The following is a 23,814-nucleotide window of genomic DNA, read 5'->3' on the forward strand; positions in this document are numbered from 1 at the left end:
CGCTCAGTCTCTGTAGTGAAATAAGCTAGCTAGCTAAAAAAAAATTCAAAATAAGTTAGCTAGCTGCAGGTGTTCGCCTACATTTCATGTAGTTTAAGTTTATGACCATATTCCAAACCTCAAAACCTATTGATTTAGTGATCACTTGATCTGTTTTGTAGCACTATAATAACCCTGATGTGAAAATTCCATTTTACACGTCAACTTTATTTTGTTGTTGGCATATATGTGCAGTTAAGTTCAAAAATCTGCTGTTTTCATTGTTTTGAGATGATGATGATGTTAATTTACTTTGAATAAAAAGTTAATATATATTTAGTTTTTTTCTTTTTTTTTTATAATCTGTCATTAATTTTACAATAAAAATACATTGAGACTGTAAAGGATTGCCTTTTTATGGTGGCTTTTAATCTTGCATCAAAGAGTGAACTGCATACTGTATGCAGACTTGCATTTACAAATCACCAGCAGTAAATATTGTGCTAGTACTAGTATTGAACTACAAGAAACAAGACAGTTGCAAGCCTTTGATTAGAGTTATGTAAAGCTTTTGATGGCAAAGTTAGGCCCTAGAGATGTGGTGACAACAGCTGCGCAGAAGGGGCCCAATTATATTTTTTTGTCATGGGGCCCAAAATTCCTGGCGGCACCCCTGCCTGCCTGACACGGTATTTTCACAGACTAACACGTCACGTCTCTGGCATATACTACAGTATTTCAAATAGCATATATGCATTAGTTATATTCTCAATTTAATTTACAGCGCAATCCCTGCAAAGTTTTTAGGTTAACTATAGAAGAGACTAGGATTAGTGAGTCACGCTAGCAAGACTCGCAAAAGGGGGCGTGGCATCACGATGGTGGCTCTACATCGTGATGTTGGTCAGCCATCACCGTCCATCGGCACAACCCTATCTACTATTATTCTAAAATGTGAAAAAATAAAAGAATAAGTCGTGTGTGTGTGTGTGTGTGCGTGTGCGTGTGCGAGCGCGAGCGCGAGTGTGATAATTTAGCATCTTCAAAGTAGCCACCCTTTGCCTAGAATTTGTAGACATGTACATGTACTCTTGGCATTTTCTCAACCAACTTCTTGAGGTATCACTCTGGGATGCTTTTTTTAACAGTATTGAAGGAGTTCCCATCTATGTTGGGTACTTAATGGTTGCCTTTCTTAATTATTTGGTCCAAGTCATTTAAAAAAAAAAAATAAAAATTATGTTGGCACAACTATATATTTTTGTCTACAAAACTAATTTCAAACATTTAAGCGTATACCTTCAGATCAAAAGGTTTAATATCTTGAGAAACGTTTGGCAAGTGACCACAAACTTTTGAACGATGGTGTATATAAGATATTAAAATGAATAAATGTCATTTTAACTCATTAGTTACCATACAAACGTAGAATTGGGGACTAAAAGCAATAATCCCGTAAAGCCGTGTTTTACTGTGAATTTAGAACAGCTAATGGGCGTTGTTAGGCATGACGTGGAGAATGGTTAGTAAAAGCTTCTATAAAACGTTACTGCATAAAAATATTTATTTCATTCATAAAATAAACACCAGCCCACTGATCGATCTTATATATATATATATTTTTTTTTTTTCATCTACTGCTGGCAGTTAGAATTCTATGAGCAATCCAGTTATATATATATATATATATATATGTATGTATGTATGTATTTGTCTGCGTGTGTGATTGTACTTTTTGCAGTTCTGGCCTGAATACGGCCCAGCTCAAAGTCGTCAATTGGAATTGACGAGGAGCACATGGATATTGTAGAAGTTAAACAAGATAAATTTGCAGCTTGGATTTCAATAATCATCCAACTGAATGTTAGGCAATACCGGAATTGGTTTGCAACAGGAGGGGAAAAGCTGTGCCAAAGATGGCGGCACAGTAGCTTCACTGTTGTGATTTCATGAGCAATCCAGTTATATACTGTATATAGATCAGTGGATATAACACATTTATTCCTCCGCCAAGCAATGCAGTTCCAAAGAAGTTGCCAAGCAACACACGCAGCAACAAAGACGGTGAAGATCGTGGCTCATCCAATCAGAATCATTGACCGGAACTATCCATTTTATAATGAACATTTATCTGGATATCACCATTAATTGTGCAATTGCTGAAGCGTTGATCAAATAAGTTGGCACTCCTCTTTGCTGGATGAGGAGTTTTCAATGCTGTACAGGTGTGCTTTAATTGTGCAGTGCCAGAGGCAAGTATATTGCTCCAGCATTGTCTCTCCTTGTAGTTTTGGCGCCAGTAAGATTACAGGGATGATTCACATTTATGCCCCGTCACTGACATGATTTTCTCACCTCTAGGACCGCATCAGAAAGTTTTTGTACAATCATGCTTCGCAAGCAGTGGTTGGTGTAGATTGTCTCCGTGTTAGCTGCTTTCAAATCCATGGCAACATGGAACCTTAGGAAGTTCACCCCATAGGCTCTCTAGTGTACCTAACATTAGGTTAACATTAACCTGTTGCATTGTAGCTGTTGTCACTTGCCAGCAATGTCTTTTTTTCTTTTTCTTGTTACAGTGTAGACTAAAGTTTATCTTACCATACATTGGTGTAGTTTGTCCGCTTTGGATGGAGATAAACCGGTGGATTGTCTGGCAGCAACGAGAGGTATTTCTCCAATGAGGCGACGGGACACAGAGGAATACCTGACTGCTCAAACCTAAATCTCTGTTTGCTTTCTGTTTTTTTCACCGGCATCTTTGTGTTTTTTTTTTTTTTTTACATACATCTTGTCCTGGCGGATGACAAATGATTCAGGCTTCAGTTGGCGTTTGCAAACTGACAGAAAGCCTGGTTTGGGACAATTGTGACGGTCATGAAAATTCTGTCACAAATTTTTAAAAAATCTTAATGACCCTTAATATAGGCTCAATTTCTGTAGGCAAAATATAATGTATTATTTGTTTCCTTTGTTTTTTTGGAGTAAAACTGGACCAGGACATTTTCTTAACAGATTGTTTGAGCATCACTCAATCAATCGTGCTGTTGTAAATAAGTCGACCTGTAGTGGATTATGCAAATACAGATAACTAAGGTGGTGTAAAAGGCTGATAAGCCAGCACCACAATAGAATATTCCAGACTTCTTTATTTTGGTCAGGGTTGTCACACATGCAGACCGTTTTGCTGAATTATCTCTCTCTTCAGTCAGTATGACACACTTATGGATTAAGAATGGTGGAGGAGTGAAAAATATACCTTCTCTGTCATGTGGAGCTTGCTGAAATAACAACAGGAGGACCGTGGGTGCATGAACAAAAGTAATAGAGTGAATTAGGTTATTTTCAGAACTGTTGCTTGCTTGATCCGAAACTGGCAAAAAGGGTTATAATTAGGGATGCACCGTTTCTGGGCCGAAACCGAAAATCCAGTATGCACTTAGCCGAAAACCGAAACTGAAATTTACCTTTTTTTTTGTGTATAATGGTATTAATATTATACTTTTTCATTAATTTCATGAATTTAATGAATCTGAATTGAAAAACTACAAACCAATAAAATAATCACACTTTTATTGAAAGTAACACCAAAATTGGACAAAAAAAATATTAAAACTATATTAAATATTATTCTTCATTCAGTTCTGTAAAAATCAAATTTTACAGATTTTATTAACTATTATCCAAACAATGTAAAGTTTTAGAAAACTATTATATGCAAAACAACAGTCAAGTAATGACTTAGCTAGCATCTTTCAAAAAGTTTAATATGCAACAGTAATTTTAATTAAAACAAAAAGGCAGAACACAGAATGGCAGAGGGCCTCTATTCCACTGATCTATATATAACTATAATATATAATTATGTATATAGATCAGTGCTCTATTCTGTTTATGTAAACGTATGTACAATTTAAGTGAAAATTATTGTGCAAAACAGCAGTAAATGAACTAAATCCAACCTCAACTGTAAATGACAGATGTATCCTCAAGTGAAGAACAAGTGTAATGTAATTACTATACGCATCATATTGGACCGCTTTCTATTTAAGTACAAGTGACAGGTTTCTCTTCAAGAACAAAAGTTGCTAAACTTTCTGACAGTCTCTCCTGTCAGAAAGCTCATCAAGAACATGAGATGCTGCACTGAACAGTCTCTCACTCTCTGTGCTGGTGCTTGGGCAGATATAAATACCTGTGCGCAATCCGCACAAGCAAAGGAAAGCGGTCTTTGTTTATGCGACCGTAGTCAAGGGGATTGTAGCTACTGGCGTTGTTCAGCTAGATACGTCTCAAGTTGTGGTGTAGCTGTGCTAGTTGTGGCACTGCTGTGGATCGGGGCACTTTCCTGAAGAATCTCTTGCTGTACTGTGTGTGTGTGTGTGTGTGTGTGTGTGTGTGTGTGTGTGTGTGTGTGGGTCTTGAAATTTCTGCTGAACAAACACTGCAGATTGCAAATTTGATGTCCTTATCAGAAACTTTGAAGAATTTCCACACCGCTGACATGATCGGCCTTTGTTTGGTAGCGCCGTGATAAGGGCTAGATCGATCCAGAGTGAAATCTGAGCACTGAGGGGCGGGGCGGGGCGAGGAGGTATGTATTTTCAGCTCATATTTTCGGCCTTTTTTCTCTTTCGGCCAAAAACCGAAAGTGCCATTTTTGGCCGAAAAGATTCGGCGGCCGAAATTTCGGTGCATTCCTAGTTATAATGTTGCATTGTCTTTATGGTGGGGTTTGCTTTTACAAAGTTACTATTTTAAAATGGACCAACACTGTAAAATTACAGTTGTGGTTATTTTGTCATTAGTTGCTTTTGCATTATTTCTGCAATGGAAAGTACTCTCATGGTCATCCTCTCATGGTCACAGAGCTCTTTCCCTCTCCCTCCTATGCCCGCACACACATACACACACAGAAAGAGTGAAGCCACGTATACCTGTATCTGTTCTGCCACTATCCAAAAGAGAGCGATTTGTGAAGATCGATCTATATCTAATATAGCCGCCACAAGGCTATATCTTCATTTTGATGATGAATTACATTGACAAGCTGACCTACAGATTTCCTCTCAGTCCAGGAGGTTTCAGTCCGATTGTTTTGGTGTGGATCCGAGTGCCATTGCCGTGCTTATTTATGCCTATATGAACTGAACCAAGGGAGAAAACGCACAAGATTAAGAAACAAATGCTCTAGACGAGCCAGGTGTGCGATTCTTGGAGTAACTTTACCTTGTGAAAGTGTGGGATACAGTATTTGCTGTATCCCCTCGAGGCTTGCCATGGAGCGTGTATGTCCATATGCAGCTTTCAGTGAGTAAGAAATTACGTTCAATAAAAACAGACTGTTGAGGTTGTCATTTTAATGTTGAAAAAAAGGCAGGAAAAAGTCCTTTTTGACAGAATCGCTTTGGATTACAATTAGCATTTGTGTTGATGTGCAATTGAGTGCAATGAAAACGTTCAGTTCAGCTTGACATTTTGTCCTGTCAGTTCCTCCGTAATGGAAGCAGCTCATTGGTCACTTGAAGAGACAACAATAGCCTGCCTTGTCAAAAGATTTTTGCTAATCATTTTGATGTTTTTTTGTTGTTGTTGTTTGCCATTAACTCAGCAGGGAGTCCCGACAGTCAAGTGATGAATGACCTCCCGCTGACAGACATTCATCTCGATCCTCCTAGGAGATGATTGTTAATGAAGCTCACACCTGATAATCACTTGAAAAATCGCCTAGGGTTGCGCTTGCTTTAGTAGTTTAATGTTCAAACAAAATCCCAATAATGATATAATAATAATAATAAACATTTTAATATGTATATAACATGGGACTTTTAACTACAGTGGTGGCCAAAAATATTGGCAGTCTTGGTAAATATGAGCAAAGGTCTGCATTGTTTATCCTTTTTATCTTTCATAAAACATCTAACCTTTAATTGAAGTTAAACAATTGAAAGGGGGGAAATATTTCATTAAATATTTTTCTCCAAAACACAAAATAAATATTTTTCTCCAAAACACAAAATAAATCTTAAGTATATTCCCATTCATATTTAATAATGTTTTTAGTGCTCCTGGGTAACTAGGAACATGAAATTGTTCAGCCACGACTTCCTGTTTTACAGGGGTATAAAGAGGTAACACTCTGGCCAAATTCCCTTAATCATCAATCGCAGTGGGATAGACTATAGAATATAGTTCTGATGTGTGACAAAAGGTTGTTGAGCTTCACAAAATGGGAATTGGCTATAAGAAAACAGCCAAAGGATTGAAATGTCCATTTCCACCATCAGGGCAAAAATTAAGAAGTTCCAATTGACTGGAGATCTTAATAATCTTCCTGGAAAAGGATGTGTATCTATATTGTCTCCACGCACAGTAAAGGTGCGTACACACTGCCAGTGACATCGACTCCATCCCATTCATTTTCAGTGAGAGCACAGCGACTTCCGGCGACACGAGCTGTCGCGTCCGTTGGCGACTAGGTGTGGACGTGTCCAGCGTCGCGACAAAGTTGAGACAAGTTCAACTTTATTCAAATGAAGAGCGACTAACGGAAGCAACAGCCAATAGGAGAGAAGACGGGAGAGCTCACGTGATCTTCCTCTCTCAGGTCCTGCAGTAACGGAAAGATGGATGAAAGGCTAATTCTTGATGTTAGAAATTTTCCAGTGCTCTATGATATGTATCTTCCGACGTACAAGGACAGTTTTAAGAACAATACTGTGTGGAAAGGTGTATCTGAGATCGCGGGGATTTTGTGGACCCAGACAGACCGGCATTTGCATTTTTGCCACAGATAAACAGCCGCTATGGCAAAGAGCACGCCTTCTTTCTCATACATCTTCGATATAAAGCATTTTATGTACTGATTCCATATATATTTAGTCTTTTCCCTCCAAAATGTTTGTTTTTAGCGACAAGAAAAGAGATTCGCTATCAACAGCAATGGAATGACATCCGTGAATGTCATTTATAAAAGTTACTAGGCAACCAGTAGTGGGAACGCCCACTAGCAACTTCACCGCCAGCCACTGGCGACCTGCAGCAACAAAGTTGCTGGCAGTGTGTACGCAGCTTGAGGAGGATGGTTCAAGTGGCCAAAGAATCTCCAAGGATCACAGCTGGAGAATTGCAGAAATTAGTTGGGTCTTGGGGACAAAAAGATTTTTGCTGATAAGCAATTGTTCCAAAAAGCAACTATCGGCACTTACTAATTGGTAAACCGGTATATCGTCTGCCTCTAATTGTAAAATACCAAGACAGCAGTATGATTTACTGTTGCGTTCAAATGCTGCAAATTCTCTGAGCTGTTTGTTCTAATGTATTTGTGAGTAGTGCAAACAAAAATGTTGTGTAGTCAGTTCTACTGGCACGTTTTGTCATGATCTAGTCATTAGGTCCTTGTGTATGTGGAGAAAGAAAATGAAGGAAAAGTGTTGCAAAAGCATGACTGACATGCTTGTGTGTCAGAAATAATGTGTTTTGCTGACAGTTATCTTTTGTATTTCAGGTTGCCATACCGACATGCAGGAGTCCAAGACTGATCAAACAACCAATAGCAGTCAAGCTGGGCAGGAAGGTCAGAGCTCAGAGAGTGAGAAGAGAGTAACTAGGGAAACGTCTTCGTTACCGTCACTCACAACCCATATTCTGCAAACACAAGTGAGTACCTTTAGTTTCTTCCTTACTCCAACACATTACACTAGCAATCAGCACCAACACTCTTTGTCTCTCATCATTGCTGTATGGTACTCTTATGCCTTTTAAAGGTGTTTTAGAAGTGCGTTTATTTTAAAATGCTTTTTCCTGTCCCAGCTTAATATGCAGAGATCACAAGTAATCTATTAATAGGTTTATTTCCCTGAAAAGATATATATATTGCAGCCTAGTGGCACTCTCAAAACATTGCTTTGTTTGTTTGAGCATACCGATCAGCATGACGCAGCAACATTGGCTCAACAAATGGTCTGAACTATTTGGCCGAACAGTGAACTATTTGGCCGAACAGTGGCAGATGAGGGGGTTTGCTCTTGAAAGCATTTTTTAAGTGCCCATAACTGTATATGGTGAGGCTAGTGCCACAGAATCTACTTATTTTACCTTTAAATTTTAAAGGCTTGCATTTAGGAAGTGTTCCAGGAAAGACTTTCTCAAAGTAATGAAATTCCTATATCTATGTCAACATTTGTTGCACAATAGCTTTGTTGGCCATATGAAAAATTGAGCAATCGATGACACACCCTTGTCCTAATGCGAGGATAAATCATTCATTTGAAATCATTGAAGTGTGCTTTCTCAGGTAAAGCAGAATCTCTGTGTGAGCCCTGTTCTGTTTCTCAACAATACTTTCACATTGTCACAAAGTCATTATGGAGTTAGTTTTTATCTCCCTATATCTGGTGTGCAAAACGGGCACACATGCTACATTGTAACAGAACAGTCACTGAGTACATTATAGATTCATGCTTGGAGTACCCAAATATTGCTCCAATGCTTCATGCTAAGATTCCAGATGTATGATGCGACCACACTCGCCCACAGCCTGTGGAATATAGGCCAGATGGCTGTGGGTTCAGGGCAATGCCCTGTATTTAAAAAAACAAAAAGAAGAAGAATACGAAAAAGGATCCCAAGTATTACTGTGACATTATTGATTACAGCTCTCCCCAAAACTTTTCTATTGAAGTTTGCTATATCTATTTGCCTTGCCACCCTTTTTTTGAATAGGGGAGTTCTACAAGGCCAGATGTTTGAACTTTCAGAGGTGTAAGGGGTCATAACTGAGAGGATGGTCCTAAAATTGTTTGCATGCACTAGGGCTGCACGATTTGGGGAAAATGTCATATTGCTATTATTGAGGCTAATATTGCTATTTGCGATATAATAAACAAATGGTAACATGAGTCAACTTGCTTGGTTATCAAGGAAAATGCACAAATAGATTACTGATAATGCTGAAATGTGTATTTCTCAACTCAAACATACAAACTAGCAACAACAACTATAAATGCAGTGTTTTCAAATTAAAATATTTTTACAAAATTAAATCATAACATCTTTGCATTACTGCAAACTTATACCTTAAACTTAAATATACTGCAAATATTACACCTAAGTAAAATGGAACAATAAATAAGAACGTACATCTGCTCGGCGTCCATCTTCACCTGATTTCCACGCTGCACACCGAAAACTCACATGACATGACCACAGGTGCCACTCCCTAAACTGAGACTGACTGGTCATCTTTTTATTAGCGTGTAGAAAATGGGCAAACGGCTCTCAGAGAGAATGGGCTGTCACGTCCACACATGCACTTATTTATTTAATATAATCGCAGCATTTTGCCGTCATATAATCGCACAGGCTGACATCGCGATTGCGATGTGATTAATTGTGCAGCACTAGCATGCACTATTTGCATTTGTCTTTCCTTGATTAAATCTGGAGGGCCTCACAATGGGAAAGATAAAAAGAACAGACAGGGAGAACGATGTCCTTTCGACAAAATCTGAGACCATTTTTCGATTTTTTTATTTTTTTATTTTTATTTTTTATTTATTTTTTCCTCCAGGCTGAGGAAAATAATGAAAAATGTATAGAAGTTTAAAAGTCATGGGCATTTCTGTAGTGACTATTTTTTTTCTAGTAATGCTTTGTTCGAAAATGTTTTGTGGGCTATAGAAATTGGTATATGTCAGTGCAATTTCTATGAATATATTTTTTTTGTCTGGAAAAGGTTTTGGAATACAGTGGATTATTCTTTTCAAAAGACGTGTCTTAATGCTCTTCTAAATGCCTATTACGGTTTGATACTTTTCTGAGGAATGTGTGATGGGATCCTATCACATAGGAACCATGGTTGTTGGTAGAGTCAAAGGTTGAATCCTCCACAATACTCATGCATTACACAAAGTGTGACTGGTATAGCAGCTGTCGCGAGAGGAGTGTATAACAATACACAAGATAAGAGGTAAGTACAAAATTATCCCCAGAGGGTAAGCATTTTATTTACAACACACAGGCGAATGGTGAGATGGGGAACGTCTTTGACTCAGTGTTTGGTTCAGTGCAGCTTCCGGGAGAGTGAAGAGTGAGCTTTTCTGCAGATCTGCATGAAGCAGAGAATGGGCGAGCAGTGAAGAGATCGGCACGGTGAGTAAGGACCTGCTGTTATAGTCCGTGACTGGAGAGAATATACAACACATTAGAGACTATGTGGAGTTCTGGCTCACCCATCTCTGTGTGAGATGCTTGTTATATTGCTGTTGATTTGGGTTGTTAATCAATAACACATGACAAGGATAATGTGGAGCCGGTCTCTTCACTTCTGCATTAGTGTCAGTTGTCCAGGGCAACGCTGACGCATCCATGGCTGGCTCGTCACAGTCACACACCGCCAGCGTCACCCTTTGCCTCGTTTGGATTAGGCGGTGGAAAGAGGCTGGGTGAGTTTGTCTCTTACCAGAACTGACAACGGTGGATATATTTGGGATAGTCCATCTGCATTGCCGTTGGCTGTTCCAGCCCGATGCTTCAGAAGTGATAGTTCTGGAGTGAGAGGTACCATCGTATCACCCTAGCATTGGACTCCTTGGTTCTGGCCATCCATTATAAAGGGTATGATCTGTGAGTAGGGTAAAACTTTGCAATGAGGTATTACTTCAGCTCCAGAACTGCCCACTTAATGGCTAGTGCTTCCCTCTCGACGACTGCATATCTCGTCTCTGCTGTGGACAGCTTCTGACTGATGTAGATGACTGGGTGTTCCTCGCCTTGAAACTCCTTGGAACACATTGGTCTGAAGGAAGAAGGGAAGGGAAAAATGGGGGCATGAAGGACCAGTTCAGATGTTAATACCTGCTTTGAGGTAAGGCCAAGGAGAAGTGGGCAATGACAAATCGATAATAAACTGGCAACCCCAGAAAGGAACTTACCTGAGACTTGGTCTTGAGTCTTGGGAACACTCAGACAGCCTTCACCTTAGCTTCCTGTGGCATAATGAGTCCTCTTCCAAACTTGAAGCCCAGATGCCATGCCTCTGTATGTCCCAGCCGACACTTGCGTGGGATGGCTGTAAGTCCTGCCAGACGGAGATCTTCTAGCACCTTCCAGAAATGGGTAAAATGGTCTTCCCATGCCTCTGAGATAGGCCCCATAAGTCATATTCAGCAGTCTCAGAATGATGTCCATCATGTGCTGAAATGTGCCCGGGGTGCCATGCAGGCCAAACGGAAGAACCTGGTAGTGCTAAAGGGTAAAAACACCTTTGGCTGCTGTAGTCAATGGCACCTGCTAGTAACCCTTGGTAAGATCAAAAGTGGAGATAAACTAGGCCCTTCCTAACCTCTGTCAGCTCGTACTGTCAGGGCATGGGGTACCCGTCAAATGCAGATACTTCATTGAGCCTCCGGAAGTTGTTGCAAAACAGGAGGTGCCATCTTGTTTGGGTACAATAATGATAGGGCTGGACCACAGGCTGGTTGACCGTTTGATGACTCACAACTGTAGCATCTTGTTCACCACCTCCTCTGACCTGCTGGCAAGCCTCTGGGCCACATTAGGGCCGTTGCCTGACAATGGTTCCTTCAGGGGTCTGAATGTCATGTGACGTGACTTGGGTCTGCCTGGGCATCTTTAAATTTGTGGGCAAGGCATTGTAACTCCTGTGAGGGAGTTAGTAGTTTGCATACCTTGAACACTGGGGGTTCATCACTGACAATGGCAGCCAACCGAGCGTTATGATCCAGCCAGTGCTTCAGGATGTTGACATGGTAAATCTGTTCCATTTTCTTGGGGGGTCCCATCCACTTGATGATGGTATAAGGTCCCTGCCACGATGCCAGAAATTTAGCATTGCTAGTTGGAATTAAGACAAGGACCTGGTCTTTCAGGTGGAACTCTGAGCTCCTCCTGGAGGTGTTCTCAGACAAGGGGCATGACCCGGTCGATACATTCCTGCATGTCCTGTACAGGCTTAATTATGGAACAATGTGGCGAGTGCCATTCTTTGGCTACGTCGAGCTCATCCTCGTTGCTGCCGCTGAACAGGAGGTCAAAGGGAATGAAACCGGTGGAGGCCTGAGATACTTCTCTTACTCCAAACAGGACTGGATCATGAGGTCCCAGTCACGCCCATCCTCAACGATAGCCTTCATGATCATCCTTTTCAGTGTTTGATTGAAACTCTCTACCAGGCTGTCAGTGTATCATCTGTTTTTGATGATACACTGAGGTACGGAGATGGTGTATTTGCAGAAATGTACGCAGCTCGGCCATCAGCTTGGACATGAACGGCATGCCCTGGTCAGTGAGGATCTCCTTTTAAAACACCCACCCTGGTGATGAGTAGAAATAGGTCTTTGGCAAAATCTTTAGAAGTCGCTTTTCTTAATGGAATGGCTTTGGGATATCGGGTGGCATAATCTACTATCATCAGTGTAGAGTATGAAGGAGAATCATGGACTCATTGATTCTGAATGCAATGCACAAATTCTTGCGAAGGGTCATAAAACCCCCACTCATGTGACTCGCCCCACACCCCCCTCCTTAGATGATAAAGGAATGTGAAAAGTTGAGACACACACACACGTTTCTACCATTTAAAGCCCAGAAGGGCTTATGTTTAAGGAAATATGTTTTTATCCCTGTATGCTTTGGTATTTCTGCTGTATATCAAACTAGTTAAGACTGTTTAGTTGTGTAGTTAACCCTCTGGGGTCGGCAAACGCGCCGGCGCGTTTTGCTGTTTTTTTTTCACATAGCAGTAACATAGACTTAAAATACTCCGTCATTTATGGTCATATAAATACAATCAATACATGATTATAAACTATAGAGGGTCTTCTTTTTTTGTGTACACACATATTAACATCAAAACCTTGTGTTTTTTTTTTAAATAAAATAAAAAGGGTAAGCTTTCAGCAGTCTCTGTGTTCACGATCATATTTCAGAAACACGTCACTAAAATTAACTTAAACTCTGCGAATTCTTCTCACACAAACATGAAACATATGTCTAAAGAAAGCTTAAAATGTCTACTTTTAAATAAAACAATTCAAATTTAAAACAAATATTCTCCTGCAATGCAATCTGTTTGAAACAAAGCGATGTACAGTTTTTACGGGTCCATCTCATTATCTGTAATGTGATCCCACCCACCAGCAGAGCGCCATTCATACGCTAATGTGCTGAGGCGATCAAGGGAAAAGTACACGCCCCGACTGCGAGATTTGATGTAAACAAACACAACTAAACTTTTCTGCGTGCTTGTAACGATACACAGGCGATCAAACTCTTGGCTATTAAGGAAGAGTTAACATTTTTCTCAGACGAAGAGGTGGACATTTGTATTTTGAAGAGAGATTTGTTCCAGCAGAGGATACAATTTCAAACGAGTAAGTCATTTAGTTTTCATTAGCTGACATGCTATTTTATATAAACATGTACATATTTTACTAGTGGGACTGTTTCCAGACAGGATTCAAAGTTTGACATTTGACATTCAAAGTATTGACATGTCCTAATAGGCAAGTTTTAGTTACATGTAAATGTTGTTATTTACATTGTATGCTGTATGATATAAATATGATATGTAATATGATATAAAAATAATATGAATGTTAGATTATATTTTAATGTGTTTATGCTGACTCGTTATCATCAACAAAGCTTGTGCTTGCAAATATCTGTTCAGGTTAAAATGCACTTTAAATATGCCCATATTAGAAAATCAGCATATTATCATATGTATTTTGGATCAAATAAATGCAGTTTTGGTGAGCAGAAGAGACTTCTTTTAATGGTAGTGTAGGTCTAAAATTAAGTAAAGTCTTTATGTAAAGAAAATATATAGTCAGATTACTTCTTTTAACTTAAAACTTGATTTTGATCATTAAGTCTCCTCACATTAATTCTCTCTCTGTCACATTCCTCATTGATAGGCCCAGAGGAGTGGTCTTTGTGTCCTCAGGTGTGAATCTCATCAATATTCATGATCGTTCACGCCTCCTCGCATATTACCATTCAGCTCTAAAATTGTCACACAAAAGTTAAATGACTATATTGTTTTTGTATGAATGAGTGATCAGGATGATTTTCACATCATTTTGTAGCAAAACTCTAGGCTACAAGATCCAGTTCTCAAAAGTCAAATGTTTAGTATGTTTAGTATGTGTTATATGGCCTTATTTCAGTGACTTAAAATTTTCGTTTTTTCAAAAACCATGCATAAACATTATTTTCTCAAAAATACAAACCTGTACATACATGTTGCTCACATATTATTGTAGCCCAGTTTGTGCTGAATACAGTGTTATCAGACTTTAGCCATTAATATGTTTTTAAGCAACTGAAAAAAGCACAAATGTCAAGGCATGTCAAAACTTCTCCAGGGCCCAAAACACCCTCAGACCCCAGAGGGTTAAACTCTAAGGATAGATATATAGAATCTGAGAGTGTATATTCACTTTTAAGTGTACCAAATACACGTTTCTTGGTATCAAATTAAACCTTTCGACTTGCCCTAGCTGAATATAAATATAAGGTTACATTAAAATGTATGTTGCTATGTTTTTCCATCTTTTGAGTGCTTCAAGCCACGATCCTGACCCGGTCGTAAATTATGCAAATGACGAGCCTTGACAGGACAAAGGCAACCATCTCACGCCCAAAACGGAGGAGTCTCATTGGGGCATTCCTCCCAAAGGAGGTGTGACCTCCCTACTTTAAAAGGCAGGATCGAGTACTGAATCGTCCTCTTTGCTCTTCCCTCTTAGCTCTTCAAGCTCTCTTTTTCTTTCTTTACTTTTCTTTTGTGTTACTCTCGTCCAACATGTCTTTTATTTTATTTGGCGTTTATCTCAGTCTTTTATTTGTCTTCGGACAAAGCTCAACACTTTACGTTTCTGGAGCAGTCCGATACCCTCCGGGTGAAAGGACTCTCTCTCAGCAACAACAACAGCCCCTCCCAAGATGCCAACAGAAATCCTCCAGCTCACGGACGCAACGAGGGCACAACAAACACGCAGTCTTGTTCAGCGACACAAAGGTCCATTGTGCAAGTATTATTTCATCTAAATTCAAATGCGTTAAAGTGTGTAACTTCCTGGATGGCTCTTAAGGTTTAACTGTTGTAACAAGTTTGCTCCCGGTAATCTCTTTATTTTTCCTTACTGTTTTCACTCTGTTTGTTTCATGTTTGTTCTATGTTAAATGTTTGTTCTTTAAGTGTAGTGATATCCTAGTTCCTTGTATTAAACCCAATTATACGCTTGATTGTCTGTGTTTGTTGGTCATAAAACAAAGCCTCTTCAATGTGCGATCTAAAGCTACGAGCTGATATTATCAAAGTAAGTTAACGTGCTTTGATGAGTGAGCTCATAACTAAGAATAAACCTTCTGGAGAATTGATCAAGAGTATTTAGCAAAGCGGTTCGCTGGACGAACTGGTTAGTTGCGATACAGGTCAATTCCCTTAAGGTGTTCTGAAAATGAATATAGCCTGTCTGCATATGATGTATATTCCTAATTAATTATAATTCGTTGTGTTTAATTATCTATATTTGAAGCAGACTCTTGGAATATATATGCCCTTTTTGGGGCAATTTGGGATGTATTGTTATCTAGTTCAAACCGTATGATTAATCATTGATTACGATCATTAAAATTAATTGTACATTCCCCAAACCTGAACCTAGATACCCTACATCAGTATGTATGTCCCCAGGCAGACTTTGGCAACGGCCCCATGCCAATACATTCGAAGGGCACCTCAAGTATTGGCAGGGGAATGAGGGGGTTTTGCAACGTTGACAACCTTTTTACATCGCCATCCAACCCCGGCCAATGAAAATTATTCCTGATTCATGATCCTGTGTGCCATGTTCTGTGCTAGGGTGTGAATGTGCTAGTGTGATGACATCTTCTGTCTTTGACCGGGGTACCACCAACAACTGCTTTCTTTCACCCCTCCTGTTGGCCACACAGTATAACCGATCCTGGTCTATGATAAATTGGGGTTCTGTCCTGTTGTGGGGCCCTGTTGATGACTTTCACTTGAGCCCAATTGTGTTTCAAATGATCATCCTGCCTTTTGTTCTTTAGCGAATGACCCTTCTTGCTGTACCTGTTTGAGCCGATCAAACAACACCTTTAGTGGCTGTGACTCACCTTCCCTCTCGCTGTCTATGGCCAACATCACCGGCAGCGCACTGGATTTTTGTTTCTGTGCTGCTGGTGATGCCATAGAGGCAAGCTAGTGGTCAAACCCTGGCCAGTCCCATCCCAGCAATAGCTGTACTGGAAGATCTGGTAACAGACCTAGTTTGATTGTCCAAGACCCTAGATCTTCAGATACAACAGTTTGGTGGAAGGGATATACCTGGTGTCTCCGTGGATGCACGTCACTTGTATCCCCTCTTTATCAATTTTGATTGTGTTATCAGGTTTGGTTGAATGAGACAGATGGAGCTGCCCGAGTCTAGTACTGCCTGCACTCACCATCCGTCCAGGAGCATTTTGAGGCTTGATGCGGTGGATCGATCTTCCAGCAATCCATGCTAGCTCTGCTGGGGATTCGGGTCGGTAGGCATAGCTTCATTCAGCGGCCCACTGTACACTGCTCTGTGGTCCCCTCTAGGGTTGCCCTCTAGTATGTCACAACACAGGACCCCTCTGGGGAAACGTTGGTGCCCTCTCTCTTGAACATGGCGTCTGCCAGTTCAGCCTATTCCACCAACTCGCTTAACGTGGCTGGATTGGATGTTCTTTCCGTAGTGCTCTGGTAATCGTGTGTAATAGCTTGTCCATAACTATTCTCTCCACCTTCTCTGGGCTTGGATCTGTGGGAAGCAACAAGTGAGTGAGATTGGACAGGTGGACAGATTGGTTGTGTGTCATAACTCCATTCTCTGAAGTGTTTGGCTGCACACTGGGGAAAATCCTACCTGGGCAAGAATTTCTTTACGTAGGGCAGGATTAACATTGCTGATGGCAACTGGGAGCGCAAAGTAAGCCCGCTGGGCCTCACTGGTGAGGTACTGTGCAATTATACGAACCCAGTCCTTCCACTCCCACCCTTCCTGGGTGGCATTTACCTCAAAGGTATGCAGTTAGGCTTCCAATTCATCCTTGTCTGTTAACTTTGTCAGCAGTGTGGGGCTGGGTTCAGCGACTGAAGTGTTGCCCGGTGGCTTCTGTCTGCAGTTGGATTAACTCATGCAGTTCATTTACAACACACAGGTGAATGGTGCAGTGGGAGAAGTCTTTGAATTATTGTGGTGCAGTGCAGCTTCCAGGAGAGTGAAGAGCTTTTCTGGAGATCTGCCCGGAGCGGTGAATGGGTGAGGAATGATGAGATTGCCATGGTGAGTAAAGACCCAGCATTTTAGTCCTTCTCTGTCAAGAGTACATACTACACATTAGAGACAAATGTGGAGTTTTGGCTCACCCATCTCTATGTGAGATGCTTCTTGTATAGCTGTTGATTTGGGTCGTTAATCCTTGTCAGGTGTGGGTGATTATGTGGCACTGGTCTCTTCACTTCCGCATTTGTGGCGGTTGTTTGGGGAAGTGTTGTCAAAAGTACAGATACTTCGGTACCAAGCCAGTACTAAAATAAGATGTCATGATACCAGTGTTTGTGCAGTGCTGGTAGTACCGAGCCTCGATTTGATTCAGTCCCACCGAGCTGTCTGACTGACACACAACTGCTTTTAAATGCTTGCACGCTTATTTGAGCATGTGCTCTGTTACTCCTTTTACACTGAAATGTACAATTAATAAAATGTAAATTGTGTTATGTTCTAATGTGATTATTAAACCGCAAAATGCTGCAATCTTAGTCTGCATTATAGCATTAAAGCTGCACGAGCTTTAAAAGAATGTGTGAAGCAGACCTCCCATACACTGGAAACTCCACTGACAATGAGAATCTTTCACATTGTATGAGAAAAAAAAGAGCACTAATCCAATGTGAAGCACATGTAGACTATATAGTTACATAATTAAAACGCAGCATTTGCACTTTAAAAATTACACTGGGCCATGTATCGAAATGTTGATCCATCAGAAGAAGAAAGTAAAGCTTCTAGCAAACAACATGTCAAAATAAAAACACAATTTAAAATAAGTTAGTCGCATGAAATTGAAACCAAAATATACATACTGCACAGAAATAATTTTTGTATAGTAAAATGTAATATTCATTGTTGTAATATTAATAAGTAGATGATGATGATAATAATTATTTCACAAACTAGAGTACTATTGTACTAAATAAAATTTTGTTAATGTATTGGTGTTTTGAAAAGTAATTGTTCATATTTTTATATATATATATATATATATAAATTTATTTTAAAGAATTTGAATAGACATCCTTTGGATGATAACATTTTCTAGAACTTTCTAGTTCTAGAACATTTATTTAAAAAATTTAAAATTAATAATTTGGGGAAAAATGTAAAACATTTTGTAGGGTCATACTTAAAAATACAATGCATACTTAATTGAGAAACAATTGAAAATATTCTTTTAATTTTTTTATTTACATTGATATGTAACTAAATAGGCTAAAGAGTGTGTTCAAAAGCATTTTGCCATATTAGCATATTTTTGCTGTGGTATCGAAATGGGTATCAAGAATCTTGAATTTTCACTGGTATCGGTACTGACTACTGAAATTTTTTTTTATCGTGACAACTAGTCCGGGGCGTCGCTGAAGTATCCATGGTTGGCTCTCCACAAAGCGGTTTTGATTAAATAAAATAATTGTGCAACTGCAATCATGACTTGATCCACTCATTGTAATAAACTCATGAAAAATTTAAGAAAAAAAAATTATTACTCACCATGTTGTTCTGAACGAATATTAATTTTCCATTGAACACTAAATAGGGTTGTAAATTGTCAGTTTCATCACTATACGATCTTGTATCGATTCTCTTTCCGATGTTTGCCGATACCACAAAGTCTGCCACGATATGATTTCGATTAAATTCAGGGGCCTGCGATCGATATTATGATGATATGTGCCTTTTTTACACATTGTTACATTTATGTCAAAAATTCAACAAATATAATTTTAATATTTTGAGCTCTCTGTGGGGGAAATTGATATATATGCTTCTGACACAGCATGTCCGAGTGTGCACCTCCTTGTAGGCTGTTTCACTATTGTCAGTGATCAGACCTACCACCGTCATATAATAAGAAAACTTAATGATTGCATTGGAGCTGTGTGTTGCCACACAGTCATGTGTGTACAGGGAATACAGGAGTGGGCTGAGAACAGAGTGACCAGTGACTGGCATGTCTTGAGTGTTTTGTTATTGTGAAGCTGAAGACTCAGAAGTTTATGTTGACCATGTTTGTGTTACACTGATCTAATTTAAACTGAGAAAAGCACTGAGAAGAGTGCACACAGAGTGTTGAAGGCAGAGAAATAAAGAGCCTTAATTGACTGCATCATTGCTCTCCATCTCCGAACTTGAACATGTTACAATGTGCATGTCTGATTCGCTGTTTGTTCAGAGCAGGAGTGTGTCTCGTGGAACACATGCACGCAAAGAGTTCACTCTCTTCTGTTTCAGTCATCTGAAAACTGTTTGCAAGAATAGTGCCTTCTATGAGCTTCCAAATTTAAATTTGGCTTCCAAATTTACAGAGCGGAAAGAGACACGGAACTTTCCAGCAAAACTAAAGGTGGAGGAATCTGTTTTTACATCAACAGCGGTTGGTGCAACGATGTGACAGTGATCCAGCAGCACTGTTCTCCTGACCTGGAATCTTTCATCATAAACTGTAAGCCTTTTTATTCACCCCGTGAGTTTGCTTCATTCATTCGGTCGGTGTTTACATCCCTCCACAGGCCAACGTGCAGGTCGCACAGCGTATGCTCGCTGACCAGATACTGTGTGTGGAGCGGACCAACCCGGACTCTTTAGTTATTGTCCTTGGTGACTTTAACAAAGGAAACCTCACTCATGAACTCCCTAAATTCAGACAGTTTATTAAATGCCCGACCAGAGAGGAGAACATTCTGGATCACTGTTACACCACAGTAAGGAATGCTTATCATGCCGTCCCCCTTGCTGCACTGGGAAACTCTGACCACGTCATGGTCCATCTGATTCCTGCGTACAGGCAGAAACTAAAGCTCTGCAAACCTGTAGTGAGGACATCAAGGAAGTGGACCAGTGAGGCTGTGGAGGATCTCCAGACACGTTTTGACACCACTGTGACTGGGATGTGTTCAGGACTGCTACAAACAGTCTAGATGAGTACACAGAGGCTGTGACGTCATATATCAGCTTCTGCGAGGACTGCTGTATTCCATCACGCACCAGGGTGAGTTACAACAATGACAAACCCTGGTTTACAGCCAAACTCAGAAGGTTAAGGTTTGATAAGGAAGAGGCCTTCAGGAGTAGGGACAAAGACCGATTTAAAGAGGCGAAGTACAAGTTTAACAAGGCGGTGAAAGAGGCTAAACGACGGTACTCTGAGAAGCTCCAACACCAGCTCTCAGCCAACAGCTCTGCATCTGTCTGGAAAGGGCTTAGGCAGATCACCAACTACAAGCCTAAAGCCCCCCAGGCCATCAAAGACCGACGCCTAGCCAACGACCTGAACGAGTTCTACTGCCGCTTTGAAAGACAAAGGGACAGTCCTGAAACCATCCCCCATGACACTTCTCAACAGCTCCAGCCACAGTGCATCACCTCCACCTCCCCCACCTCAGCAGTGCCTGGGCACCCCCACCAATGCCCACCTTAAAGGTGCCCCCCTCCATCCACCTCAGTGATGACTCTTTCCATCCATGAGAGGGACGTCAACAAACTCTTCAGGAGACAGAACCCCCGGAAAACTGCTGGACCGGTTGCTGTCTCCCCATCCAGCTTGAAGCACTGCGCTGTGTCTCCAGTGTTCACAGACATTTTCAACACCTCACTGGAGACATGTCACGTGCCAGCCTGCTTCAAGTCTTCAACTATCATCCCTGTTCCCAAGAAGTCAAGGACTTAACGACTTCAGACCCGTCGCCCTGACCTCTGTGGTGATGAAGTCCTTTGAACGCCTTGTGCTTTCTCATCTCAGACACGCACCTACAACACCAAAACAAATTCCTTGTATGCGTAAAAAACGTACTTGGCAATAAAGCTTATTCTGATTCTGATGAGAATGCTGCAAATGACCTCAGACCATCTCAGGACGTGCTCAGTTTATTTAGCTTTATTTCTACAGAGCGGTTCAGGCTTAACATGCATTGTGAGCACATCTGCAGGTTCACTTTAAAGCCTATATGTGTATACAACATAAAGAGGTTCACCTTGAACCTAAAATTGTTTGATATTTTAATATTATAATAATAATAATTATTATTATTATTATTATTATTATAATAATAATAATAATAATAATACTAATAATAATAATATGTTTACATTTATATTTGTCTTTTAGGTCTTAATTTGCATTAGTAATTTTGCACCCGTTGTAGACTAATACTTGCGTGACGGCAAATGGAAGGGTGCTTATATAAGATTTTTTGACCACATTATTTTAAAAGCTTTTTTTTCATTTCTTTTGAAGTGCAATTTCAATTTAGAAATGTCTTTTTGGTTTAAGTTGTTTCCTGTTTCAATAAATAAATGTAATTTAAAAGCTAATTTAATAAAGCAAGAATATTCACCGATCCCTCGGCTGGGATGTTTACGATGTAATTGGATATTTTTTTTATAAAAATATCTTAAACATATTTCTTTAATATTGCCTACCACATTCACTTTCATTGTGTGGAAACAAGAAAGACTGGTGACTGAGTATTGGTGATGAAAGCAAATGGTGACTGAGGCTAAAATCCTGCCTAACATCTCCTTTTGTGTTTCACAGAATAAAGTCATATGGGTTTGAATGGAACAAAAAAAAAGAGTGGTTAAATAATGACAGAATTTTCAGTTTTGTGTGAATGAAAACCTGGCTTTCATTTTATTGTTATCAACGGATCTAGATTGTGAAATGTGTTGCACTTGCTTGTGCGCTTGTTGAAAACCACATGAATGGTCCTGGGAGAGCCAGAGCTGCTAGGAAACCAATCAGAAACGTATTATTTTTTTGGCATCTTCAGGCGGTACAAGTTGCTTAACAACAACCAACAACAACAACAACAACAACAACAACAACAGCAGAGTGGTGAGAAGTCCCCTAAGAGCACAGAAAAGGAGGCAGACATGCAGGTAGAGCAATACCCCTCCCCACTGCACACACTGACACCTCCAGAGAACCATGTTGTTTACACTATTACACAAACCCATTTGTTTATCCTGCATTCAACAGATCATAAACAGATGGGGCAGTGAGGGTGTGTTTTATTATATTGTTACGAACACTTATTGCGTTTAGCCTATTGTAAAATGAGTAGTTTCTGTCTCGGCGGTTAACAGATAAGCCAGTCTTACTGAGAAGAATTAGACTGTTTTATAGTTTTATCAGCAAACAAACACATTCTATACCACTCAGTGCACATCTGCCTTTTATTCATCATGAATTGAATGCCTGTTGTGTGTGCCTCTGGTTAATGTGAAATAGAGGGTGAAATAGGAGTGCAGATAGTCAGAAGTTCAAGTCAACCATAGTTCATGGCATTATGGCAAGTGCAGGTAGGAGGGGTTATTGGAATGAACCATTTGACTGGCTGGCTGCAGTGTGTTATTGGTGGAGGTGGTGGGTTGGCCGGTGGGGCTGGGTAGTTGATAGAACAGTAGGAGGATACTGACACTCTCACTAGTCTTCAAACTTTCTTTCTGTGCAGTAGTTTCAACCACCAATGGAGTTATCAAGGTTTGTGAGTATTGAGACAAGCTTGGCTAGTTCAGTCTGATGCAGATACACTGAGATGATGTTTGATTTAGCATGTTCAGATATTGGAAGTCTTCGATCTTGGTGTGTTTGAACTAGTGTTTCATGCTGTTTTGTTTCATTTGGTTTAAGTTAAGGTTTTGAAATAATCACATAGTCTTTGCTCTCTTTTGTAATTTTAAATCAATGATCTGGTATGTAATTGTCTTATGTTCACATTTTTACTTTTTTTGTTATAGACCATTGAATTAAAAAAATGGTTTGCTTTTTAAAGAAGATTCATTTTTTATTTAGTAGATATTTTATAAAAATTTTGACTTTAAGTAAAAGTGCATTGTGTAGCACTGCACCTTTAAGACCATTAATGTTTGTTTTAATAGCCCATCAAGTATTAAGCACACTCAAAGAGGAACATTAATAATTATATATACATATGGACTATATATATATATCTCTCTCATAAGAGCTCTCTCTCTCTACATGTATGTAGAATTGAATGGCACATTTATGCTAAAAGCTTTGAATGGTCTCTTGCATTTTTATGACTCTTGTTTTGCCTGTAATTTGTAATGTAAAAAGTAAATTAATTACTTTGTCTTATAAAGGCTGTGTTCACAGAACTCTGCCGGTTTTCTTTTTCCTCATTGCCTTTGCATTTTATATTTACCCTGATGCATAGTGCAGGAAAGAATGTTATTTTTACTTTGGGCGGGGAACCAAACCAAAATTGTTCAAGGTATTGAAGGGGAATAACAACAGGCTGTATTTGTTTTTGGGCTGCGGGCTGCTGAAGCCTGTTGATTTATGGCTTGTGTTTTCAGAAGCGATCGGTTGTTGACATGTACTCACTCATGGGGAGTTTGCGCTCTGACACACTGGCAAGACCAATAACAACAACAAAACAATGTTTGGTCTTGTCTGTTGTCATGGAGACAACACTCATCTGTACTAAATGTGCCCCAGAGATTGAATATTTAC

The 23,814-nt window shown here is 39.8% G+C and overlaps 1 protein-coding gene across 3 annotated transcripts in view; it reads left to right on the forward strand.

Annotated features, from left to right (window-relative positions):
- Positions 1–23,814, forward strand: part of LOC127628499 (forkhead box protein P1-B-like) — a 93,602-nt gene that overhangs the window by 43,543 nt on the left and 26,245 nt on the right. For 2 of the 3 annotated variants that reach the window (XM_052105281.1, XM_052105282.1), the window contains exon 2: positions 7,487–7,638. In XM_052105281.1, coding sequence (XP_051961241.1) covers positions 7,501–7,638 — 138 coding nt within the window. In that variant the 5' untranslated portion in view covers positions 7,487–7,500. Of the gene's footprint in view, positions 1–7,486; positions 7,639–22,716; positions 22,819–23,814 lie in introns of those variants that run through there. The other variant, XM_052105283.1, reaches the window with a different exon arrangement.

This window comes from Xyrauchen texanus, chromosome 35 (assembly GCF_025860055.1).
Source record: "Xyrauchen texanus isolate HMW12.3.18 chromosome 35, RBS_HiC_50CHRs, whole genome shotgun sequence".
In the NCBI taxonomy this organism is placed as follows: Eukaryota; Metazoa; Chordata; class Actinopteri; order Cypriniformes; family Catostomidae; genus Xyrauchen; species Xyrauchen texanus.